At 39.4% G+C, this 26635-nt stretch overlaps 2 protein-coding genes and 1 long non-coding RNA gene across 13 annotated transcripts; all 3 read right to left on the bottom strand.

The window, feature by feature from the left end:
- Positions 1-1660: 1660 nt before the first annotated feature.
- LOC116719938 (uncharacterized) lies at positions 1661-26459 on the bottom strand. The gene is made up of 3 exons (XR_004339287.1): positions 26320-26459; positions 14604-14611; positions 1661-1673 (listed from the first exon to the last, which is right to left on the bottom strand). It is a non-coding gene; the product is annotated as an uncharacterized LOC116719938 (long non-coding RNA).
- Positions 15896-21622, bottom strand: LOC116719934 (beta-1,3-galactosyltransferase 2-like). Of its 10 annotated transcripts, XM_032562783.1 has the most exons (6): positions 21507-21534; positions 21348-21396; positions 20262-20295; positions 18866-20165; positions 18162-18224; positions 15896-17398 (listed from the first exon to the last, which is right to left on the bottom strand). In XM_032562783.1, exons 4-6 carry the CDS (start codon positions 18939-18941, stop codon positions 16383-16385), a joined length of 1155 nt encoding a protein of 384 aa, XP_032418674.1. In that variant the 5' UTR covers positions 18942-20165; positions 20262-20295; positions 21348-21396; positions 21507-21534; the 3' UTR covers positions 15896-16382. The 10 variants fall into 10 exon arrangements, with proteins under 10 accessions (XP_032418674.1, XP_032418671.1, XP_032418675.1 ...); XM_032562780.1 differs by having other exon boundaries at positions 21348-21622; XM_032562784.1 differs by having other exon boundaries at positions 20078-20165; positions 21348-21622.
- LOC116719936 (beta-1,3-galactosyltransferase 5-like) lies at positions 22228-25893 on the bottom strand. Of its 2 annotated transcripts, XM_032562790.1 has the most exons (3): positions 25768-25888; positions 25488-25692; positions 22228-24173 (listed from the first exon to the last, which is right to left on the bottom strand). In XM_032562790.1, exons 2-3 carry the CDS (start codon positions 25562-25564, stop codon positions 23075-23077), a joined length of 1176 nt encoding a protein of 391 aa, XP_032418681.1. In that variant the 5' UTR covers positions 25565-25692; positions 25768-25888; the 3' UTR covers positions 22228-23074. The 2 variants fall into 2 exon arrangements, with proteins under 2 accessions (XP_032418681.1, XP_032418680.1); XM_032562789.1 differs by having other exon boundaries at positions 25488-25893.
- Positions 26460-26635: the final 176 nt, after the last annotated feature.

The following is a 26635-nucleotide window of genomic DNA, read 5'->3' as shown; positions in this document are numbered from 1 at the left end:
ATAATAGTCTTATTATTTGCATGTGATGTCGGGTGTCTGTGTGTGTTTTTAATATTCTGCAGAACAGCATTTTGCTGTAAAACACCAATTATTCTGAGACAGGCCCAAATCTTTTAATCTTTTCCTGTTTAAAAAAAAACCTAACTAAATAAATACATACATTTACGCATTAATTACAATATATTTTACCATATTTGATATAAAATGGCTTTGAATAAATAGGTAGCTCATATCTAGCTCACACATATCGGTGGCCTGGCTTCAGAATTGTTTTGTCATATTATTTTCTTCCATATAGTGCTTTAAAAGAGGGTCACAAAAATTAATAAATGTTTAAAAAACATTTCATTTGCCTGGTATCTTTTGGCATTTTGTCATGTTTAAAACACAAATTTCAACTGACTTTATTATAATTTTATGAGTGGAAATGTGTGAAGGAATTTGAATGAAAAATACATTAAAGCTGCAGTATGTGACTTTTATAAACAACATCCTTTTACATATGTGTTAAAACTATCACCATGTCGTGACAATATAATATGAGACAAATAATCTGTGAAACGTTGGTGAGAAACAACCAATCAGAGCCAGGAGGAGGGTCTTAGCGCTGTCTATGAAGTTGTGTATGTGTTCTCACACCTTCACCTATCTCTCTGTTGCAGCTAGTTCCTCACAACAAAGCCTGCCATGAATGCTAAGGCTAGTTAGCATAGCCACAGGTGACGGCCCATAACTTCCTGTAACGGTAAGTTGTTTCTCCGCCATTAGCACGTTGGGCAGGGTGTACACGAGCATGATTGAGTCCAAAATAAAATTTAATTGAGAATCTGTGATAAGAGTTTAAAATTGACGTTCACAAACGTTCTTCGTTAAATCTGACTGAGCTCAAACTGAAAGTTTATTCCAAAATTTCCAAACTTGAGATACTAGGATGTCATCAGCATAATAATAATTTGCTAAGTCGCTGTTGGCATCACTCAAATCCCCTCTGTGTTGATATAAATGAAAAAATATTATTTTGTAATAAAACCCACTTGTATTTCACCTGTTTTTACCTTTCAAACATCTTGTGTCAACTGTTCCTCCCTCCCTCCGCTCACTGCTCACATTTCACTTTATTTCCAGTACAGTCTGCAAGTTTGCTTTTCCATTTTAAGCAGGTTTATTTATACACAGTCTTGGGAAAGTTGCTGCAGGTGTGCTGCTAACCAAACATTTCCTTCTGTCAACTAAGGTTGACACGTGCTGAAAAGCGAGACACTAAATACGTGTCCGTGTGTGGTGTGTGTGCGTGTGTGTGGGTGAGTGTGTGTGTGTGTGTGTAACAACAACACACTGAAATCTGAGACTGGCATCGCTTTTCCCCAGCGCTCGGCCTGGCGAAAGGGTTTCATCAGCATATCAAGCGTGTACACACACATGATCACCCCAACACATGGTGTGTATATATGTTTGGGTCTGTTGGCGCACAGCCGCTGACGCACATGAGAACCAACTAAAAGACACAAATTAGACAAGAAGGCCATAGCGTGAGTGGATAGCATCAAGCTTCAGTCCTGTATCGCTTAACAGTATAATGGGCTCAGCTAGATCTGCAGTTCCACCAGGTGATTGCTAATTGCTGCTGGCTAGTCTGAAGGAGCAGAGTTGGGGAGTTTTGTGGGAAGGCTGCTCTGTGAGCTTTGAAACTGTAGCTCCAAGGAGGAGTTTCGTCCTTTAAGGCGGAGCGAGGTCCACCTAGGCGTTTTGTACGGCTGAATGGTTGCCATGGGAGATTAAATAATTTCTCAAACATGCAAGGAAGCAACACTCTAGGCTTGTTTTTTGAGTATACAAAAATGGACTTTTTTGTATACTCAAAAAAGTCAATGTTGCATAACGCTGTCCCTTTAAAACAAAAACAAAGAAACCTCATCGGTTAGCCATCTTTAAATTGGAAACTATAACACAGGGGGCAACCCAAGTATTCGTGAGAATGTAGAGCACGCAACCTTCAAAGTGCGACATTCCACAGTTTTTAATTTCCCTTCAAGTTATGCACATAATGTCATCTTTGTTAGGCTAGTTTGTAGATGAATGAATCTTATCTCCAGACAATGAGATTCTAAGGCCTTGGGTTGTTCCAAGACAAGGTCCAGTGTGTCTGTCTGCCATGCACACACACTCTGTAGCTCTTTTCTAACTGAGAAATCTGCATACTGAGTGGTTTTACACTGCAAAAACACAAAATCTTACAAAGTCATTCGTTTCTAGTACAAGTGTCTTAAGACAAAACTTACTTACAAGTAACTTTTCAGCAAGATACAAAAGCTTGTTTCAAGTCAATATTTCCTTAACATTCATGAAAAACTACAAGTCCCACTGGCAGATTATTTCACGTATGACATGTCTGAGATCTAGAACTTTTTAACCAGTATTAAGAAATTATTTATGTGAAACAAGCTCCTATTTCTTGCAGAAAAGTTACTTATAAATTAGTTTTGTCTTGTTTCAAGTGTACTTAAATATTTGCACCAGAAACTAGACTAAAATCACTACATAAGATTTTGTGTTTTTGCAGTGTAATTATTCATAACGATGGTGTCGCACCTGTGAATGAATGAATTGTCATATTCATTTAACAAAGATTCACTTCTTCTAGTTAAAATTAAAAGTGTTTAACACACTAATATGTTTCCTTTGCCAAGATTTTATTCGTTTTATTTAGCTATTTTTTTTACTTATTCACTCTTCTGTAAGATATGGACAAGTTTAATTTAGCGTCTTTAAAATATATTCAAACTTTTGAAGACCAAAAGACATCTTTCTTGCTTCCTTGAATTAACAATTAAGAATTGAATTTTGATCGTTTCAAACCGTTGAAACAATCTCAACGCTTTGAGATCGGTCCAATCTCCAAATTGAACCAGTTGACCTGCTGCCCGCTGCACAACTCAGCAGCCTTCGGTTTTTGCCTTGCAGGTCCGGCTGACCGGTGGGATCGGAGCAGCCTGGCTGCTGGCTGTTGTCATGGGGACGCGTCAGTGTGAGAAAGAGGAACAGATTCTGATGGGACTGCGAGAAAGCAAACACAGCTATCCGACAGGTATGTTTGGCCTGCTGTTTGCAGTGGAACTCTAAAGTGGGATTTTCTCATGGGAAGAAATCGATACGAAACGCCGACGCGCCTGAAATCAAATTGATTTTTAGATTAAAGGAATCCATAGAAAGACAACAAAAAAGAAAGTTTTTTCAGAAATATCAAATTAACAAAAACATACAAGCCTTTTTAAAGAACCCGAAACACACACATATGTGATTTAACTGTGAGAAACCCCCCCCCCCCCCAACTAAATAAACCAGTGAGATGAACAAAGTTGTGTGTGACAGTTCAGAGGAGGAGGGCTGCTCAGAGCGTTTATGTGATTCACACAGTCAGAGTTGTGGAAGATTTGACCCTTCGCAGGCTTCCCCAACATAACGGAAATGACTTCTTCTACATCTCGCACCGTCTCTTCTTTCTTTCAAGAATTTTTTTTTAAAAAAGCTCAGCATTTAGCTGTGCATTTTCATGGTGCTTTTCACACATCCATGAAACTCAGGATGTTTTTATATATAAGGCCCTCAGATGCCTGGCCACGGATTTTGATGATATTTTTGACATTGGAGGAGTTCCTCTAATGCAAGCTGGTGCACAGAAGGGAGAAAAAATGCTGCAGCAGAAAGTAAACATGAAATAACGCAAAGGAATTTGGGCCTGGAGATACTCTCCCCGAGGGAGGCGGTCAAATTTAGTGTTTGGGCCTGAGCCAGGAGAAATAAAGGGAGGCGAAAACAGCATGCAGAGGGTTTTTTTTCCCTTAAATCCTGTTTCCTCATCTCTGATTTTATTAGATTTTGTGGAAGTTTTGTAAAAGCAGTTGCATAACCCTGGTACCCTCTTATTATATCTTACATGTGATAGTGTAGTAACCTGTCCTTGGACAAAAATAATGAATTTCTGGCCCTGTAGACCTTCACAAACACGTTTATGTTGCTGCTTAGAGCAAGAGACGTTTTGAACTTTGCTAATTTCATCAAAGTGCTCATTCTTTTAGAGTTCTGTTCTTGTCAAGCTTGATTTCTGTCTGTATTCAAACGTATATGAATACTTCTCTGTTACGTGATTTCACACTTCAAGTGGTAAGCTTTAAGAAAATAAATGGAGTCCTGGATGTCATTTAGTACAATAAAATTACCAAATTTCTGGCAGAAGTATGACAAGCAAGGTTCAGGCTAAAGATATTGCCCATACTTATTTAAAAAATAAATATAAACCTTTTTTTTAAAGCAATTTGTTCTTTCATTTCTAACAAACCCCAGAGGCCTTTGCAAAAAACACCCATGTTAATACTAGAGATGTGCGATAATTAATACTTTTGTATCGATCCGATAATGCAGAAAGAGTATCGCCAATACCGATACTGATAACTTCTTTTTAAGTTTGATATGTCAAACCTTTTTTGTTTTTTTGTTTTAATTATTTTGTCCAAACCTGGGACAGAAATTGCCCAAAGTTTGTAGGTGTAGAAAAGATATTTTAACATGATAAACAGTAATAACAACAACTAAAAAACAAACTGCAAAGTACAAATAGTTCTCTTTTGAGAGAAAATCAAAACAAAACTAAATCTTTTTGAAGTGCAGTTGAGAAACTGCGGTGCATAAATAAAACACGAGGGAATCTGGATTATCTGAAGTATGGATCTTACCATGTTAGCTATTATCGATCGGATACTGATACCAACCTAGTATTGATATTATTTTAATAATAAAGTAAAGGGGGTTCAGTATTTTTAGAATCATTCTGTACTGGAAGAAAGAAAGCACAAAGAAGTACAACTTTTTCCCTTTTTTCCCTCTACCTTCTTACCTAAATGGAACATTTTAATTTCCAGTTTTAGAAACTTTTACCAAAAAAAATAAATAAATAAATACATTTTCTGAAACGATCTGCCCTCTTTGAGTACGTTTTTCATTTTAACTGCTTACTATAGCACTGATTGAATGTCAGATGAAAATTAATAACATAAAGACACAAGAACGGATGACAAAGAATGTGCTTATGACCTTAATCGCGTTTGGTTCCTGCAACAGACTCTAAAGTCCCTCTGTGTTGCGTTCACATAGCCTTTAACCTCCCTGTGTGGACCACAAGCAGATGTCAGGGACGTTCCTCTCCGCCATTTTTACTCAGAGCCGAACGACGGCAAGGCGGGAAAACAAAACTCTGCAGAGAAAACACACAGAGAATAAAAAAAAAAAAGTGTATGAAATCTAAAACTTAAAATGACAAAGTGCGACACGTCGCTAAATACGACGCCTGAAACAACAGCTGACAGTCGGTGTGAAAACAGGTGGGAGTAAATTCCTGTCGTGATTATAGGGAGGTGGAAAAGAGCGAAGGATTTGGCTGAAGTGGCGGCTTTTTAAAAGGAGCCAAGCTAACTTTAGAGCCCTTCGCCCTGATTTACTTAATGAGTCATTCCTGTTCGGTTTCAGGTTCCTTCGTTTTCCACTCAGAGAAGATTGTAACCCAAACCATTTTAAAAACATCGTCCAGACCAGGCGGATAGCCGGAATGGTCCGCTAGCTCACGTTAGCTTGCTATGCTAACGTCTCAGTTTCTAAGGTCTCAGAATCTCAATAAAGACTACAAATATTTACTATGGCTGTAATCAGTGCCATCACTCCACCTATGGCACGTACATCGTAAAAAAAAAAAAATCTGTATTTTTAACAGTAATAAGCAGTAAAATTGTGATAGGAAAAATTCATAGACCGTACAAAAAAAATTTTAACTGTTGAATTGATGGGAAGTTGCCGTAAATAAATTAATCAATGAAAACAGTCATTTTGACATTCATTTTATAGATTGTTTTCTTGTTCATTTTAGGGAAAAGCATTGTTTTTTCTCTCTCTCTTACAGTTAAAACATTTTGTTTTTTGTTGCAGTAAAACATTGGCTCTAGCACCTTTTTAACTGCAAAATCAACAGTGACAATGCCATCTAATCGTCTAAATGTGAAAATTTAAAAAATGTTTTACCTGTAATTTGTTTATGGGGTTTTTTTTTTGTTTGTTTCGCTTTGTTTTTACAGTGTAGGGCACCAAATGCCAAGTGAGGCAACAAAAAAAACAGGCTTGTGAAAAATCTTTGTAATTAATCATAATAAAATAAAATACAATAATAGAAGGTCACAATAAAGGTTTGTGTTTTTAAATTTGTGTAGCTAAAATTAAAAGAGACAGTTATTATTTTCCCAAAGTAATAATGAAGTGAGAATCTTCTACTGCCCAAAGCGTAATGCTGACTGTTTCTCCGATGTTTACTGTGAGTTTGAATATTGGGAGTTTTGACGGCTTCCCTTTAAAAGCTCACAATGGGTTCATTATTTACTCAAGAGTTTCTAACAATCCACGGTGGTCTGCATGCGTCTCTGCTTACGTTTAAGCACCTAAACACCTGTCAGGAAGGAAAAATGTGTTTTTCTAATGTTTGAATTCTAAAATAGTTGCATCGGTTTTGACACGTTTTTGTGTTGACAGCACAGATTAGGATGCGTCTTCAGAGCATCTGGACTTTCAGACTTAGACTAAAGAAGACGGATGGTGCTACACATCATTTAGCTCAGAAATGTTAAAGCGAGTAGACGACCCCGGCGTGACAGACCTAATCATTTGGCTGCTGCACAATTTCTAAAATGATTCATTTCCTCACTCTGTGTTTGTTAAAACACCACAGTAAAGGACAAGACAAACGTTTGCACTGTCAAAACACAAAGAGCTATAACTCAGCTAGATGACCACCATTCACCTAAACACCATAAATCCCCCCTTCTTTCTGCCCAGGCATGAATCCTCCTACTCGTACCGCGACCAAGACTGAACTCGCTAATGACCCTGGATGTAATGTTTCTGCAGAAATAACACTACTTCTACCACACTGTTAAAGAAGCAGTTAGTACGACGTAATATTGACTTTTTTGAGCACTAAATCATGTTATAATGTTATTCCCTCATCAAAAACATACCTGGAGTGTTTTTTATATGTTTGAGGAAGCCTTTCATCTCCATGGCAACCGCCAAGCTGTGCAAAGAGCCTGGGTGGAGCTAGCCCCGCCTTTGAGGACGAAGCTCCTCCTAAGAGCTGCAGTTTTGAGGTTTCCGAGCCTCCACCTCACAGAGCCTCACAGAGAAATCGCTCCCCCGGCAACACCCCCGCTCAGCTCCTTAAGACTAGCCAGCAACAATTAGCAAACACCTGGCGAAACTGCACATCTGGGGAAGTCATTATAGGAGCTGCTGCTCAGTGAAACACCAGTAAAAATGTTGTTAAAGGGTTAATAGAGGAGCCATGTTGCGATGACTTCCTGAAGAGCAAGAGTTCCTTAAAGAGACAGAGGCCCAATTTCAAGGCGTTAAATTACCAAGTCAGATTTCTTTAAAGTCATGCAATACAGCGTTATTGCAACAACTGAAGGTAGCATAGCCACTTGATTGTGCTATAAAATGTGGCTGGAAAACACATTAGACTGCCCATTTAACTCTTCAAACAGCTGCTAACCACCCACATTAACTTTAACTACCATAAGTCCCATAATTACATCAACAATTGAAAACACATCAAAAGTAACCAAAATGATTAGCAATTAGACTCATCAGCTCCAAACAATGCCAGCATTTTTTAGAGGGGCAGTATGTTTTCTGACCACATAATGGCATTTTATAGAGCGGTCAAGTAACTATGCTACCTTCAGTTGTTATAAAAATGCCTTATGTGTTGAATTCAACGCCTGGAAATTGGACCTCTGTCTCCTTAAGAAACTCCTGCTCTTTCTGACTCTCCGCCTTCAGCTTATCATCACATCAACATTCCTCAATTATGGGCTGACAAACTTTAGTCCAGAGCGCTGGACTGATCAATAGTTCATATAATGAGCTCAGCAGCTGCGCAGCTCCACCAGGTGTTTGCTAATAGCAGAAAGGGTTCTCTGCAGGCTGTTGGTGAAGAATAAGTGATCAAATACTGATTGCTCTTCTGCTCGTTCCAGCCGCAGAAAGCTTTCAGAAACTAACAGAAATCACTCGTCTGTGGTGACTGATTGAAAAAGAAGCTCTGGGTACAGTTTCTTGTCTCAAGGCCAGTTTAAGTAACATAATTTTCTGAATAATGTATTATATTTTACTTATATCAGTTTTACTTTATTTATGTAACTACAGTGGATTTTGTTTTTAATTTAAGAACAGAATTTTAACAGAATTAAAATTTAAACCGTCCTACTCACAAACGTCTCTGAAAAATCGCTACGTTTAGTTATCAAAGTGTGATTTTGCTCTTATCATAAAATTAATTAGTCAAATAAGTATTCTGATACCGTGGGTTACAAGAGCAAGCTCGTGAATAAAAGAAATAAGCTACCAATATATATATATATATATAAAAAAAAGAAAGATCAAATGATTAATGTTAATTTCAATCAGGCGGGGTTCTTGAGAAATTTAAAATACATTGATTTCACATAATGCTGCCATTTCAGCGTCTGTATGAGAGCCTGAACATCGGGATGCTCTAAATCTGAATTCTTGCACTCCCCGCAGTGTTCTGGCTGAACACTGCGGGGAGCGGGCGGCCCGCAGCGCGGGGCGGGGCTCGGCCGGGCCGCTGCGGGTTCTCACAGCCCGCTCAGCGGCCTCTTTTTGACATGGATCGTGAGAACCTGATTGGCAGGGGTCCGCGTGGCGAAGAGCAATGTGACAAACCTGCTTTCATCGACGTCGGAAGGTCAACGTGATTGGAGAAGCAGCATGTGTGGAAGCTGCTCACGCAAACACAAACGTGTCCTTTTTTTTTGACCCGTTTCTTCACACATGTGGAGCAACTGAATGTTTTCTTACCACATCTAGAGACAGAGAGGAAGATGAGGGAGGTCAAATGCAACTCATGCGGTCTCTATAGCAACAATTTATTTGAAGTCTTTTTTAACACGTTCCTACAAAGGGTGCCATAGTTGTGGAAGATGCTGAATAGATAAAACATAGAATATGATGTGATAGATCAGGGGTCTGTGACTTTTCCAAACCAGACAGGCGGGGGGTTTTTGAGTCCTGCTTGGAAAAAAAAAAAAAAAAAAGTAAATATAGCCGCAAATGTTACATAACATTTTGTGAAAAAGCAGCTTTAAAATTTTTGCCAAACGTATAAGTTTTTTTTTAAAGAACCACCATTTTATTCCTGTTTTTATGCTTTGAGACTAAGAAAAACATAAAGCACTTAAAAGAGGACTGATACATTTTCTTCTTTGTGGGACGACAATAAATAACTGCTAAAATCTGCATTTGTTACATGTGTATTTTTAAAAATGTGTTGGCTCTGCACTTTTTTAGCCAAACATTCAGTTCTAAACATCTAAACCATATTAATGTGTTCGAGGTCCAGTCAAAGGTCAAAGCTAAATCCTGGCGGGAATCTGATGCAAGATTTGAAAACTAATGTTCATAAATTTTTACATCCAATCAGCCTGAACTTCAGGTGTTTTGGAAAGAAGAACGAGTGAGTCTGAGAGCTGCTTGTTGTGCCTCTGATCCAGGAAGTTCTCCCATCTACCGTCTTTCTTTTCTCTCCTTCACCTTTCTGATCGTCATTAGACATTTCATCCTTGCAGCTAAAACCAAATTATAATTAATTTAATTACTTGTAATTGCAAAAGGGAGTGAGGTTGCCTACAAGCGTTATTTAAACCTCCTGCAGTCTTAGCACGACGCTCAGGAGGGGCACAGAAAATGTTACGAGGAAACCGGTGGGTTGTCCCGTCAGACCATCAATTCCCGAAATCACACAGAAATACAAATCTCAAAAGCGCACGTGGGTCAGTGTGAATCTGCTGTATGGTACACAGAGTAAAAACTCATCTCTTAAAGCAGCAAGAAGGTTAAAATACTTAGTTGAAAATAGTATCTTGTGTTTGTTTGACCACCAGGTGGCACTGTTAGCATAATTTAAAATTGAGACAGCACATGGTTATCAAATTACTGCAGGTTTAACGTCACTGGACTATTGCTCTTTGGTTAACAGCACACATAAAACTTAACATTTTTTAGAATTATAGATATTAACCGATGGCCAATATTCCCATTTTGTTTTAAAAGTTTCAGTACCAGCTTTCTGAAAGCGTCACCCTGTCAGATTCTAAGTGCAATAAAGTTATTTCATTTAAACTTGGAGCCTGTGAAATGAGCTTTTTAAGAGTATATTTATATGTAAAAAATAAAAACGATGGAGTGAGTGAGCGAGAGATTGTGCCCGTAGCCCAAACAGAGCCAACTGAAGTTTACGACCCCATGGTGCAGTCTGTTTTCAGACGGTGATGGAGAGGGCAGCCAGTCTGCCGGCCGGAGAAGAAAGAGGTTGGGGTGGGGGGAGGACATTACCGAAACACCTGGTCTGAGCAAAACGGAGCCTTTCCTGTGCACAAATGGGCTTTTAAATGCTCTGATGTGACTTCAACCCTGAGTACTTTCATGATCAGGAAACTCATAAAGAACTGAACTAAGAGTGAGCTGAACGACTGTGTGTAAAAACACGTGTAAAAAAAGTGCAGTGGCAATAATATGGCACTGAATTATGTAGAAAATCCAACCTTCAGGGAGCAAAAAGAAATACTTTAATAAACTCACCAGTGTTACTGTTATTGCCTCCCCTGCTGTTAAGTTACACAATCCACTTTTGCCAAAAGGACTTTCTAATCCAGTTATAAAAGAAAAAAACTTTACATGACTTTCAGTACTTTATCAAAGAAATGTATTTATACCCATACCACAGAAACAATAGTATGCACAGTAGCACCTTGCAGCAACGTCAACGGGAGAGAAGATGAGCAATTTCCTCGGTCGTGTGCACAACTGGAAAAGTCTGCGTAGTGTTCTCTGTGTGTTTATGTCTAACGCTACCTAAAATAGTGAGACAACAAGTGAACCTGAACACTCAGCAGACGCACATCCAAACACAACAGTCTAGTAGACAGAAACAGGATGTGGGAGGAAGACGTAGCCTTCCATATAAAAACAATCTGATGACTGAGCCATATAATATTTAAAAAATTTCAGATAGTACACAAAAAGTCCAAGACATGACAGCAAATCTGTAATCCAGTCATTAACAGAATGCACAGAGGCTATAAATCAAATCATTTGTCATTGTGTTTGGGAATGTTTCTTAAAGTATAGCATTGTCAATTTCATCAACCTCCAATTATTATTGCAAGTCATAAATGAGGTCTTAAAAGGTCCAATATGAACTACTTTTTTATTTTTAGGCTTGGATTTAGTTTCACCTCTTGACCACGTCACAGTATTATTATTATTATTACCACTACTATTCAGAGGTTGGGTTAACGGAATGTTTTCCGTATTTGACCGGTTATTTTTTTTAAACGACGGGAAAATTTGAAGCCCGTCGGTCATTTGACAGGTTATAGTGCGCATGGACAGACATAGACTTCAGGCAAAGATTTCATCGCAGAGGCAACTAAAATCAATCAATTAAAAAAAAAAAAAAAACTTTCTGAATATCATCTCATGGACTCTGAACTAAATGCGTCTTTCTGACCGGGAGCTGACAGCGTGTTGAAGAGTTATGGACCGGACGCTTTGGACCGTCTGGGTTAGGAAGCGCGTTTCAAACCTTTGGTTGAAATGGCGCCTCTAATTCCAGTCGCCATTACAGAGCAGAGAAAACTAAGGAGAATATAATGTTGTGTTAATCTATTTATAGTCTAAACAGAGGAGCCGGCAATTTATCTTGAGGAAATAAATAAAGGTGAAGTTAATTAGACCGTAACATGCGCAGAGCGCTGCACAACCAATGCGGACTGCAAAGAATTAAACTTGACTCACTCTGCAGTTTTAACAAGTGGAGCTGGAAAACGTTCCCCTCCACGCCCAGGAGAGCAGATTTCTCTGCAGAGGAATTTGTGAGGCTGTGCTTTCAGACCCCAGCGGGTGAAGTGCTGGTAATTTAAGTGGAGTCGTTTAATTTCATTCATTATAAGTTATTGGGGCCACAGTCAGTGGTTGTTGTCACTACGGAGAAAAGGTTTATGTGTGATGGAATCTGGATTCACGCTTCAACTAGGCGAATAAAAATAAATAAATTAAAATGCGGCTGAATGGCCTATGGTAATATGATTATAATTTGACGGGTAAAAATAGTACATGACCGATTTTTTTTTTTTTAATGCTGTCGGTCAAAATGACGGAGAACAAAAAGGTCTAGCGTGACCTCTGCTACTATTTCTAAGAGATCTTAAGAAAAAAAAAAGAAAACATGATCATGTCAGCCAAGGCCTGTGTCCCTCTTTCTGTATCGACAGTAACGGAAAAAGTTTGACATGTTTCCTCAGCTGAAGCTGCAGCAACCACTTGCGTGTCGATGTGATTATTCTTCCAAGTGGCTGAAAGGTGTTAAAAGATGTAACGGCTGTTTGTGAAGCAGTCCTGAGAGTTGAAGTCAGTGCAGGGCAGGGTTAAGGCTTTTATGCAGTGCTAGCCTGCCCCCTTCTGGTGTGGTGACAAACTACTGCTGTAACAATAACATTCTTAATTTAGTTAATCCTGTAAACCTTATAGGTTTTTTATTTTATTTTGGAAAAAGAGTTTGCAGGAAAAGATCACAGAGACGTTTATTCATTTTAAAATTCACTACATATTTTTACTCTAACCTTCCAACATGCATCTTCTCCACCTCGAAGTCTAAGTTTTGTTCCTCCAATTCTATCCGTAATCACTACTTTGTGCCTCATAGCTGCCTACATTTCCCTTAAAGATTATCAGAGTAACCTCAGAGTAGGTGCAATTTAATAACGTCCTAGAAAGTCATCTTCAAGGACTCTCTAGTGAGACTCACAGTTAGCTGATTAGCTGGATTAATAGAGAGCTGTAAAAGCAACTGCATATAGTCTCTTGTGAATGACATTTAATACCAGCTAATATTTTGTTGTATATCATGGATTTGAGTTGTTTTAAGCTGCTAAAGTTAGCTACAACTATCAGAGTGACTACCTGTTAGCTAGCTACGTTAGCGATGTCAGCTAGCTAACTCACTGCAAAACGGCAACAACTAGTAGGGAAACTTTTGACCATCTTTCAACCCAATACACAGACCCTATACAAAATGGGAGTGTGTCTTATTTAACAGGCATGCCAAATTTGATGTTTGTCCTAAATGTGCTTCATTTCTTTATTATTTTAATTTTTATTCCTTTATTTAACCAGGTAAACCCCGTTAAGATCTAGATCTCATTTTCAAGAGGGACCTGGGCAAAAAATTTGCAAATACATAGCAACCTGGTTAACAAGATAAAAACAATTAATACATATGCACAAGTATAAAACAATAAACAATTTAAAAACAATGACACTGTTTCATAGAATCTTGTTGCCTATCTTTAAGAACTGCTCGAAATACAGTAAGTCCAGTGAAATCATTTCCGACATCTTAAGTTCAGACTGCAACTGATTCCACGCTGTGGGGGCCAACACACTGAATGCCTGCTTCCCTTTTTCAGTTTGAAAGCGTGGGACATGCAGAAGAATAATGTTATTGGAGCGTAGAGAACGAGAACTGACAGTTCTATGTAGGAGAGTGCATAAATATGCTGGGGTTCGATTTATATATCAGGATCATTAAATGATTGTTTCTCCGTACACTTAAAGGAGGCCATTCAGCTTTTGCGTACAAATCACAGTGATGTGTCAAACGTCGACTACCGGTCATAAATCTTAAAGCGCAATGATGCACAGTATTTAATGATTGAAGGCATTTGTTCGAAGCATTCATATATAAAACATCTCCATAATCCAAAAGTGGCAGGAATGTCGCTGCTACCAATTTTCTTCTAGTGTAAAACAAGATCCATTTCGATAATAAAACCCAATCTTCATTTTCAATGTCCGTAGTAGATTTGCTATGTGATTTTTAAAAGAGAGTTCATTATCTAGAATAAAACCAAGATATTTATAATTACTGACAAACTCGATTTGTGCTCCTGCAGCAGTGGTAAGCAATAGGGAGGTTTCTGGTAGTTTTCTAGCATGTGAGAAAACCATTGCTTTTGTCTTATCCACATCCAAAACCAACTTCAGAGTTTGTAAGTTTATATTTGGGCCTCCATAATCTGTTACTGCAGTTTAACATGCATGGTTTTTAGCAGTGTTGTATAGTAACGAAGTAAAAATACTTCACTACTTTACTTAAGTATATTTTGGAGTACTTCATACTTTCCTCGAGTATGAAAATTTTTGATGACTTTCACTTTTACTTCACTATATTTCCGAACTTAATTGCGTACTTTTACTCCGATACATTTTCAATGTGTGGTTTAGTTACTCGTTACAAAAAAGCGAGAGAGAGAAACGCAAGTGTTTTGACCCCACCTGCTGATTGACTGCAACAAAGTCGGTAGCCTACTTGCCTGGGCTTGTTCATCACCACCAATAGGATACACCTGTTTCGCTTCTCCCATTAAACACAAAGCAAGTCTCGCAATCAGCAGCAGCCACATGGAGGAGGAGACTGAGACCACAACGACTGCAACTACGTCGGACACGGCTCCAGGGGAACCACCAGCTGGTGATGAGAGCCCATGGCCTTATTTAAACACAATATACTCTTTCGTGGGTGTTAAAGATTCGTCGTACCGCATGCAGTGTATGTTATTCCTGGACGAAGATGTGGAAATTCTATCTTACAAAAACTCCCCGTCCAACTTGAAGAAACACATCGAGGTAACGTCTTATGAAATGGTTATAATCCTCCTGTTTCAGTAACTATAGCTTGGTCACTAGGCACTACTGTATTGTGAAACGTTGACCATAAATGAACTTTGTTTGGCATTGTTTCAGTTCCACACGTGGTGTATTTAGCTGAGGCCTAATGTTGACTGTAGCAGGCTACCTAGACTCCTCTGTTCAAGGGGGACAGAAGCCATAGCGATAGCAATTTAGACTAAATTTAACGAATATAGGAAAGGCATGCAAGTTCAAAACCAGGTTTACAGATGCCAATAAGCTGCATTTCCCTCCCAATTCTTTTTTTCTTTTGCATAATGACCAGTTGTGTGCACCACCTACTGACTGTAGCATTGACTGATTCACTGATTTGTGAAGTAGAGTAATCGTAACAGCTCTTTTTCTTCATGTTGGCCGCATTTTCTGTACTATTTATTTTTCTCATTTTCAGCACTGACCTTACTTGAAGGGAAAACTTAAGGCTTACAAAAACTTTGTATTTTCTGTCCTGGAGGGTATACTAAGAAGCTGGTTCAGTTGTAAAGCAGGTTAAGTTAACCTTGTGCTATAGGTAAAGCACCTAATTTTCTTAACTAAATGATGCCTGCAGGTATATCTATTAGCAGGTTTAATTTTGCCTGCACTTGGTTGTGTACATTATTTTAAGTGTATTTGACAAGTTTACCAAAATATAAAAAATGTCATTCAAACTGCATTTGCTTTGTTTTACTTTTTACTTGTACTTTTCATTACATTACTTGAGTACATCCATTTTTACAGTAATTTCCATACTTAAGTACAAGAAGTTTCAGATACTTTAAGACTTTAACTCAAGTAACATTTCAGTCAGTGACTTGGACTTTTACCAAAGTCATATTTTGGAGAGGTACTTATACTTTTACTTGACTCTGAGATTTCAGTACCTTATACAACACTGGTTTTTAGTAACCTGGAATACACTGAAAACAATCTATGCCTCCAAAGGGAAGAAAGTTCAAAACTCTACACAGATAGCAGCCAAATACAAACTGAAGGTAAAAATATTTGTGTGCACAGAAGAATGACTGCTCTCTATACATAAGTTAAAAAAAAAAAAAAAAACTTACTTCAAAGCCTAGTAAAATAATTTAAAACAACATTAAGCCCTTTTCACACGGGATTAGTTTTACTTATGGACCAATGCTATTTGTAATAATTACATGGATTGTCTGCTTTGTTAATCCTGTGCAAATCAACGGGAAAAAAAACATGGACAGAAATGGGTGGGATCCAAAATGTTATTAGACGTTTTTGTTTTCCTGGCTACATTCTTATGGCCATAGGAATGTATTTGGCTAAAAAATGCATTCTTTAGCCAAAAGCTAAGAACCAGCAAATCCCTGTTGACCTGTAACGTACAGCATCAAAAAGAAAAGGCCGAAGAGTAAAATTATTGCAATGGTAAGAATACCATTCCTCTGTTTGTGACCTTCCACATAATGCTTATCCCATGGGGATAGGATAGCTTCCTTCTGTGAACCAGAATGAACCAGAAACTTTGCCAAACCATCCAAAAATAATCAATATTCAAATCAGGCTCAGCAGTGAACTCCCTGCACGATCCTCTGCCAGTAGATTTGCATTTGTGACATGCTCGTCGTAGTCGTGGCGATCACTTTGGAGAGATTGCATCTGCTCAGAGGATGCCTGGGGATGACCTGAAACATCCTCTGATCAGGAGGGTTGGTAGGAGAGACACCCAAACGATTCAGGCACAAGCCCAAGTATGCATCTTCAATGTAGATGGGTTTGATGTGAGGCGAGACACTCAGGATCTTCTTGGGTAGATCCAGAGACATGACGTAAGCCATGCCCAGAGGGTAGGGGGGGTACACCGGCTCGGCGATCACATGGCTTGGCATGTAGAACTTGTTGAAAGGGTTTCTTGAAACTGGGCTGTGCCACCAAACCAAACCCGACACGTAGCTTTCCTTAGGCGTCTCCGGGTCAAGTAACAATGCAACCAAATTATCAACATGCAGTAACATATCCGAGTCAATTTTTATCATAAAGCTGGCCTTGGCGCAGTGCTGAGCCAGCCACTCCAGCATGACCATGGTCTTGATGGTCAAGTTGCGGTAGCTGTCCTGGAAGTTACTCTGGATGAGATCACGATACCGCTCGCTCTCCTGTTTCAGTCTCGCCTGCTGCTGGTTGGCATCAACCCCTCCAGGTAGCCCCACTATGAAGACAGTCTCAACCAGCCGACCGAGGACCATTTTCTTACCCCCCCACGTCCTTCGGATGGTGTCCCGACCTTCCAAATTGGCAGGAGCAACGGGAACCATCAAGATCAGGAACGGAGTGGCGGTCTTGCACGTTGGAGAGTTATCCATGATGAATCTGTACTTCCGTGGGTAGGCCACATGGTACGGGCCTGGGTCCTCCCACTTTGGCTCAGGCAGCGAAGAGGCCGTGGCATTGGACTTTTTGTTTGCTGGTCCATACAAGTGATCAGGCTTGTATTCAAAGGTAAGGTAAATGATGACCACTGTCACTCCTACCAAAACGCAGATGAAGATGTCCTTCAGTCGTCTCTTGTTGTCCATTAGAACTGCATGTATTAAAAAAAAAATGTTATTGCAAAACTTTCAGAGCAAAGCATGTGTTAAAGGACTAAGTTCTGAGTAAAGAACATACTATACTAACACTTCATTCTTTGAAAACACAAAACAGGTTGGCTCAATATTTCCAGGAATTGTCACTATTTTAACATCTTTACATGAAAATACTTTTAAATTGTGTAACCAATGAGCACTATCCTTAAATTCAGGCTGGTCAACGTGAAAAATAAACTAATCAGATGTTAAGTTGACTGACTGTGAAGCATTTCCAGTTGGAAGTGGTTTCTGTTGCCTGGCAACCAAAACTCTAAACCAGCATAATCTGATGGTGGGAACATCAGCAGACAAGTCCATCAGTGGAAAGATTAAAATATGTCCTGAAACTGAATTAACTTAAGATTAGAGGAGCAACATATGCCAAACAAGAGGAAATACATTTTACTGATGTCCATTAGGTTTTAACTCCTGAAGCTTTTCCTGAGTAAATCATCAAAAACGTATTTCTACAAACTCATTTTTGAACATGGAAGTATAAAAGTTAACACGTGAAAATGTGATTAATAATGTTAAAGTTTGATCGTGCTTAACGTAAACCTAAAACAAAAATCTTAATTCATACATGCAAAAGTTTAACAAAATACCCCCACGGCCACTTTATTAGGTACACTTGTTAAATTGGGCCACATAAATAGAACTTCAAACTTCAACATTTGTGGGCTTACATATTATTTTAATCGGTCAAGTTGCACATACCTGTTAATGCAGCTCTCAGCCAATGTCCACGAGCCAAACCACATGAAGAATGTCCCAAATGAGCTAAAAAATAAAGACAAGAATGTCAAATAAAAGAACTAAATTTAGGGTCTTGTTAAAAAAAAGTATTAAATACAAAGAATAATTTAAGGCATTAATCATATGTTTTGAACATATTTATACATTTATAGTTAGAAAACTGGAAGTAAACAGTCCTGACAGCCAACAATATGTAAACTTTCTGTTAGTTATAGCGTTTGATGGCTCGTCTTTAAGGAGACAAAGTTGCAGCACAAAAAACAACAAGTAACTCAGGAACAAAGGGGAAAACTGGTTTTGCTTCAACTGATGTAAATAACTTACTTCACTCATATGGACCTAATTTCTCACTTTCTTAATCTTATCTTTAAACCGTTTCCACTGTACACACACAGTTAGGACACACGCAGTGTCTTCTCACACAGTGACATATTTGTGGTTGATGTCTGTGTGGCGAAAAAGAGATAAAAACCTCTGTGCCACAACAGTGGGAGAAACAAAAAGAAAAACCATCAGAGTCTTTTCTGCACTCGTTTCACTAAACTTCAGTAAAATACGTTTCCAACACCTTTGAAGCATGCTACAACTGATGTGGAAAAATGTTTTCGATTTGAGGAAGCAACACAAGGTTGTGGAAAAAAATTGAAAAATGAAAACAACAGTACCTCTCGGCAAGTTATTTTTTTCCTCCACGTCCCAGACAAGCGGTTCTACAATCTGATTCTGGAATGAACACATCATCTAAAGCACACTGGTTCATAAACAGAACTAGAACCTAGCCTAAGAAGACCTCAAGGAAACAGACGCCTGCCGGCTCAGAAAAACTAAACTCCTCTTGCTTTGACTTCCTGCTTTGCTTGCCACCAGATCATAGGAGAAATATGGCAGCCTGGCGGTTCTGGGTGGGACGCTAACCAACTCTTGAAATGTTCATCGAAACCATTTTCCTGACTGGCACTGAACTCAAGATCTGCTCAAGAGCCAGTGATGCAAATCAGACAAGCTTTCCTGGTTGGCAGGGGATTCAGTTGGTTCCTGTTCATTAAAGGTGCAGTAGTCAACTTTTATAAAAAGTATGTTTTTTTATATATTTGTTGAAACTGTCACCATGTCTTGACAGTATAATATGACACAATCTGTGAAAAGATGAACCTGCTTCACCTCGTCCCTGAGCTACTATTACCGTCTGCAGAAACACCAAAACAACCAATCAGAGCCAGGGGGAGGGCCTTAGAGCTGCCTGTCAATCAAGATTATGTATGAGTAGCTAAATGTGCTAATGGTGAAGAAACAACTCACCGTTACAGGAAAACCGTTTATCCGCTGTCATTGGTGGACATGCTAACTAGCTTTAACATTCACAACAGGCTCTGCCAACAGGGACCAGCGGAGGTGAGTAGCGTGTATACGGGTGTGGTTGACAGCACTAAGTTTTATCTTCATTGTGTTCATGAGTGAAGTTCAATCATCTGCATTCAGTAAATAACCGCAGTATGTTCTTGCAGAATGTTCTTTTACTAAATTTTCCAACAAAATTTCAAAATATGTCAAATACTAATGTAGTTTTTTGTTTTTTTTTTTTTTTACGTGTTGTGTGTATTTTTTTATTTTAGTGCCATTTGTAATACAGAAACAAAAAAGGGAAAATGTAACAAACAGCAGAGGAAAAAAAGTGGACTTGAGTGGATTTGGCAGAAACAAAATTCCTCTCCTGCACCGTTAACTATAACAATTAAGGCAACACAATAAAACTCAACTATGAACCAAGGAGTAACAAGTCCTCGAGTCCTGTCATTCATGGTAAAGAGCTGTTCAAAAGAATCAGATCGGGGCGTGCCGTGGTGGCGTAGGGGTTAGCGCGACCCATGTTTGGTGGCCTTGAGTCCTCGTCGCGGGTTCGACTCCCAGACCCGATGATACTTGTCGCATGTCCTTTCCTGGGACACTAGGGCCCACAAAAGACCCCTTGGAGAGGTAAAAAATAAAAATAAAAATATCCGATCGTTCGTGATTAACTAGTGAAGAAAGTGCAAAGCCAGATATGTGATAATCTCCATTTACCGGTTTGTTAGTGTCACGACCTTCCCCTATCGTTCTGAGCAACAACAAACAAGACAGAGACAGGCAACAGAAACATGTTTCCTCCATAAGGTGGTCAGTGTTAGACAGTACTCTGTTACCTTTAAGTTTGAAATTCCTGTTATGAAGTTGGACTGAAATACAGGTGGTTACACACTTTTAAAGCTGTTGCCAGAAATGTGACCATACAATAAAAACAATCCAGTCAAAATATACCCAGGTGACATTTCAGAGTACAAAAAATGTATACCACCCATAACCTGTGGAGAGCTGCTAGGGGAAACTGATGCTTTTTCTCCATCCAAAAGAGTAACCCAGCTGTTTAAGCATCTCATCAGGAAGCCTCCGTTTGGAGATTTTATACAGGGTTATGAAAAAGTGTTTGTCCCCTTTACTGACTTTTTTTCCATTTTTGTTACATGATTTAGACCAAAGTCATTTTAAGATCAGAAAGAGATAACTTGAAGGTTTTACCCAGTATTCTTTGCAGAGTTGTTTTAATCCCAAAACACTGAAGAGCTCCTAGCATAAATGGCCTGTTTGAGAAGCTGTAGCCTAACTTTAATCAGAATTAAGTTCAGATATTAACCTTCGTTTTTTTTTTTTTTTAAATCAGAACCTAACCAGTGTACTTGCTGGCGGGCTTTTCAACATTGTCCTGGAACCGTAAAGAGCAACATAAAATAACTTACACAGCAATAAAAGTCAGGAGAAAATCATTTTTGACTAAAAAAAAAACTATTTTGACAAAACTTCACATCTATAACCCTATTACATATGTATGGATTTTTTCCCCCTGCACTGGCCGACATCGCACAGCTTTGCACGTAAAACGACATTTGCTGTTTAGGTTCAGTGCAGCAACATAGAAAAATTGTACTTAGAAAAGAAGGAAGTAGGTAATGTATGCTGCATCTAATCGGGTTTTCTCTAAGAACACGACCCCAAACTTGTGTAAATCTGAACACGGTTCCGGTGTTTTATCCTGCACTCCGATAATCGGAAGCTAACCGAGTTATATCGTCAAACAAACCGTCGGTAACTTTGTATTCCGCTCCCGTAGCTTACCTCTGTGTTCCTCGCTTTGTTTTTCAAACACGCTTCCTCTCTTCGACGTCTTCTCCGGGGTACAGAAACGCACCCAGCAGACGGGAAGTCATGTTAAAGTAGATGTGACTCTAACCTGACAAGGTGGAAGAATAAAACAACTGCGAAAGGTGTTGCTACCTGAGAGTTCAAACCCTTGTGAGTGGACAGGACACGCCCCGCCCCGCCCCGCTTCCTTGTCGGCCCCGGAAAACACCAGAGCAGAACCGAACAGCTTTCACAGCAACACGACTCACTGTTCAAAAGGTTTAAGCTTCGACGTAAAACTATGGAAGCCTCTTTCCGCCACTTTGACGGAAAAAAACAAAAAACAACTTTGAGTCGTCTTCGACTAATATCTAGATTGGCTTTGATGTTCTGAAACACCGGAGAGTGACGAACATGTAAAAGAAACAGGAACACTTTTTAACACCACTGTAGACTATATATATACAACTCCTCTAATATACAGGTAGACTATCAACTTCGATTTCAAATCCCAGTCGTGCAATAACCTTTTTATGCCGCTAGGTGTCAGGCTCATCTTGCTGTTTTTACATCTTTGTTTTGATTTGACTTTTTGTCATTTATCCAATGTAATAACGAATGTTCAAGTGAAAAACAAATGAACACCATTTCTTTATATTGTATTCAAGTCAAAGTGGAAAACAGGCATGTTTAGCAGTCACGTGAGCTTTAATAGTCTGCATTTTATTTTGGCAAATTGGTGCGCTCTGTAATAGGAACGCTAATCAGCTTAAATGCAGACTTACTGATATTTTGTTGTGGATCATAAAGAATCATCAGTCGTTTCTTGAATGAATGTGATGGTTCTTGTAGTTATTACAGGGCCATGAACAAAATCCTTTATTTTTTAATGCTTAGTCAGAATTGCTCCCTTCCTGAGGAAGTCTGCACCCTATCAGCCTTCCTGCTCAGTTCTCTCTGGGAACTGGCAGGAAGTTGACCACATTCCAGATCTTCTGGTCAAGATCTAAAAAAAAAAAAAAAATCCAGGAGCTGATAAATATCTGAACAAAAACAATGAATTGTTGGATCAATTTCCAGTTCTGCCAACCATCAAAGTTCCTCTCTCAATACACTTATATGCAAGTCAGTTTTTATACTCGTGATAGTTAAAGTGTGGTAGAATGACAGCTGGATACAGAAAAGGCATTTTTGTGGAACTTTCCAAGCTTGATACAGATATTATACACCAAGACCTTTTCTTTTAACGTGCTACTGCACAACGCTACAACCCACTTGGCGGATTGTAACTTCAGGTAGATGTAAACAGGATCTCCTTACTTCCTTACAGAGGAAGTGATGTAGCAAAGACTTCAAGAGAAAGCTGCTAATTACGATTCCGATTCCAAACTTCGCATGGCGTTTGCTGCATTTGAAGCCGACAGAAAACACAAACTCGACTAGGTTAAACCTTTTGCTACATGCAATAGTTGCAAAAGTTTTTGAGAAACACAAATCTGTCAGGCGGATGAAGAAGTGAAACAAAAAAACACACAAAAAAGAAAGATTATCTTTAGAGTGAATATATTCAAGTGAACTTCAATGCTGCTCAGTGTGACACAAATCTGAAACAAAAGATTCCAGTGTAATAACATTTAAAAAAAATCATTAAAAAGTAATATAAAGTAAATCAGATATCACTATTAAAGTTTGTTTTACGTGTATTTTGATTAGCCAGATTCCTAACAGTGAGGTCCAGGCTTCTTATAGTCTGTCCAATAATGGATCAGTTGTTCTGAAGAATCAAGAATGTATGTAATGACCTTAGAGAATTCACAGCGATCGTATCTTGTGTTATAGTCCCTAAACTGAGAGTAATCTGGAGGAGATGTAAGTGAAAGTCCGAGCTTTTTAATGCACATCCCAATATAAGCATCTTCTATGTTAAAAGGCTTGACAGATTTTGAGACGTCCACTAATTTAGCGGGAAGGTCGTTGGAAAAGACGTACCCCATGCCCAGGGCGTATGTGGGATACAGGGGTTCGGGGTACATCTCCTCTGGAACGTACCACTTGGAGTTCTTGTCCCGGATAACGGGCACATTCCCCTTAAGCATTCCTGTCAGATAGTTCTTTTGGGGGATCCCTGGCTTCTTCAACATAATCACCAGGTTATCGACGTTCAGGAACATGTCGGAGTCCACCTTCATGGCGTAGGCGGCTGCAGGGCAGCGCGTGGCCAGCCAGTCCATGATCACCATGGTTTTAATGGTCAGGTTGAGATACGTGTCCAGGAAGTTACTTTGGATCAGGTCATTGTGCTGCTGGTTCTCCTGTTGGAGCTTCTCAACGTCGTGTGTTTTATCGAGACCCAACACGAACAGAGTGAGCACCGTCTCGCCCTGAACCACTCGGTCTTTGCCCCACGTTGCCCGGATCGCGTCCCGAGCCGCAACGTTGCTTGGCGCCACCGGCACCATCAGGACCAGGAAAGGCGAGTTGACTTTGCAAACCTCGGCGTTCTCCATGACAAACCTGTAGTTGTGTGGATAAGCTTCATGGTACTGAAGGCGTTGTTGCTGTGTAGTGTGTGGCTCTGTGTTTTCATTCATATCATTTAGCGCAAGTCTGTGTTTCGGGTGGACTCGATAAGGCGGTGCATTACCCCGAGGAGTTTGGACAGAAAGCCAGCTGCAGGTATTTTGGAGAGAAACACCTTCCCCACGTGACAGTGTGTTGTTGCACACAGTGTAGAAGAGACAGAGGAGCAGCAGGCAAAAAAGAACCAGGAACTGAAACCAAAAGCGAAGTGACGACTTCTTCTCTTGACACAAAGGTTTTCTGTAGAGAAAAGAATTAAACTGGTTAGCATATTTGGTGAGGAGCTCCAGGTGTTTACAGCTGGAATCCCTCCTTGCCATAATCTTTGTCGCGCCACAGATTCTGGTCTGTCTATCTTATTTTATTGTTGTATGTCCATTTTTGTAAATTGTCAAGAGACCGCAGATGCAAATTAGCTTTTGCTATTATGATCTGGTACAGCACATCAAACTGTGCCATCTGTTTGAGTTGTTCCGTTTCCAATACAGTTCATTATCATAAGTCTAAACTCCTGGGCTCCTTCAAGGCCTTATTATAACCCAATTACAATGAAGTAAAATATAACTACACACACTTTTCATCCTATATTCAACTGAAATTACTACAAACTCAAGATATTTAATGTTCAAATGGACAAACTTTATTTCATTTATTTAAATGTTGATGCCGGGAACACTTGCCAAAAACTTTGTGCCCGGTTCATGTGTACCACTGTGCTACATCACCTTTCCTTTTTGGTATAAAATTGCAAGATTCCTCGCAATTGTACATTGAAGATCATTGTACCTAAATAGTTGGACTCAAAGTGTTGAACCCGTCCCCATCCTTCCTTGTGAATCACTGAGCCTGTTGGAGATGCTCCCCTCTAATACCCAATCACCTGTTTACCCTGTCCTCCAGAGGAGTGTTACAAACAAGTACTTTTTATTGCATCCCTCAACTTTCAGTCTTTTCTTGCCCCTTTCCCAACCTGTCCCAGCAAAATTTGAACTTTTTATCGAACTGAATTTTCTTCCATAAACTAAAGCAACCAATACATACAGTAAGTGTTTCTGATCATACTCATACATATAATCAAGCAAAGGAAACAAAAATAAAACATTTTTCAGGGTAAAAAGTGCTGAACTTCTCTAATTTCTAAATGTTTGTCTTCTGATGACACTTTTCTTAGGGCAACAGGAAACCCCACCCTGACTAAGTTGGTTGTATTTAGCAAATTATGTTCTCTGAAAAGATAAGGCCCATCTGTTATTTGCCACAGCATCAGTACATCTGTCATGCTTCCTGTTATTTGTTCTATTGCTGCGAACAAAATGATAGCCGTGCTTTATCTAAAACCAACGTTTGTCTTTTGTTAATTTATAAAACATATTTTTCAGCATATACAACTTTATTTACTAAGCATTATTTTTGATGATAGGTTATTTTTCTCATAACGCGCCCTCCGCTCATCTCCAAAAAAATGATAGGAACTCAACAGTTTACAGTGTCACGAACCACCTGCAACGGAATGTAAACTCAGAAAGAAATATACAAATTTAAGCATTATCTTACTTATGTAAAGGATTGCGTTCTCGCACGTCACCGAACATTTCCAGACGTTGCCGTGATCCATTCTGAGCGGAAAACATGAACAAGATGACACCGACTTCGGCGGAGAGCCACACCGGGGGTCCGGGGAACCCGACCGAACCTCGAGGCTCCTCACCGGTGGAGCCGCAGCCAGCAGGAGTCCGACAGCGCGCTGCGGGACTCTTGACTTCAGAGAAAAGCCTGATAAGGTTTTTTGCCTGCACCGTCGTTATAAGCAGTTAGTCAGTCACGGCTGGCCCACCCGCGCTGAAAACACCCTGAAAGCCTCAACTGTGGAAGGAAGCTGTGCAAAAGTACAGCGCTGGCGTGGCCTACTGGAAAACCACAAGGGCGAAACCTGCAGTAATTTTAGCCTATACAACAGGATTAGTTTGGGTACAAATCATTTCAATAACTATAAAAATATAACAATTAAACAGGATTCAATAGACACTGCCACCAAACATGGGTTTGACTCTCTCTCTCTCTCTCTATATATATATATATATATGGCAACACTAGATGAAACACAGGAATATTGTGCAATTTAAAATTTCTGGACCCAAATAAGTTGCTCAACAACGCCACCCTGGGAATTTCACCTTCTTTTTAAGGCACACAGGTTCAGTTATGCATAGATTGAGACGTCTGAGACCGTTTCAAATTTTCAAAAAGCTATTTATTAAATTCTTTTAAAAAATACTCTTTTTAAAACCAGTTCTTTACAACAAAAAACTAAGAAAAACAGTAGAAACTACAGTAGCTGAGGTCACCAGCAGAAGGGCCCACTATAGGGACAGCATCCACCAAACACAGCAAACAAAAACCCTTTAACTGGGAGTACCAGGGTTTTCGACCTCTCCCCTGACGTACCGAAACAGGGTCAAAAGACCCTGAGTCCAAACTGACGACTCTGATGGCTCAAATTAGCATCCCTTCTTCAATTGTAAATATGACCATTGACCATCAGGCCAGAAGGTAGGAGTGTGAATAGTCCATGTTGGGGGTGGGTGCGATCTATGATGGAGGCAGCTCTACAGTAGACTCTCCTGTAGGTAGTGCTCTTCAGTTTAGTTTTGAAGCATACATGAAGTGTTTTTGGAGAGATGTGACCTTTTGCAGCTGATCCA

The sequence above is a fragment of the Xiphophorus hellerii genome, chromosome 5, assembly GCF_003331165.1.
Source record: "Xiphophorus hellerii strain 12219 chromosome 5, Xiphophorus_hellerii-4.1, whole genome shotgun sequence".
Classification (NCBI taxonomy): Eukaryota; Metazoa; Chordata; class Actinopteri; order Cyprinodontiformes; family Poeciliidae; genus Xiphophorus; species Xiphophorus hellerii.
Note: the sequence above shows the minus strand (reverse complement) of the source record. Positions and strands in the feature narration are given on the sequence as shown.

What these genes read in the sequence shown, in the direction of transcription:
- LOC116719934 (XM_032562776.1), bottom strand. Translation starts at nt 20,348, where the DNA reads ATGGAGGAAACATGTTTCTGTTGCCTGTCTCTGTCTTGTTTGTTGTTG. An exon ending in ACCCGCGACGAGGACTCAAG is followed by an intron (nt 18,225 to 20,077) that starts GCCACCAAACAT and finishes TTTATTTTTTAG; the next exon opens with CTCATTTGGGACATTCTTCA. An exon ending in GCTGAGAGCTGCATTAACAG is followed by an intron (nt 17,399 to 18,161) that starts GTATGTGCAACT and finishes TAATACATGCAG; the next exon opens with TTCTAATGGACAACAAGAGA.
- LOC116719936 (XM_032562789.1), bottom strand. Translation starts at nt 25,564, where the DNA reads ATGTTTTCCGCTCAGAATGGATCACGGCAACGTCTGGAAATGTTCGGT. An exon ending in GAACGCAATCCTTTACATAA is followed by an intron (nt 24,174 to 25,487) that starts GTAAGATAATGC and finishes TTTTCTCTACAG; the next exon opens with AAAACCTTTGTGTCAAGAGA.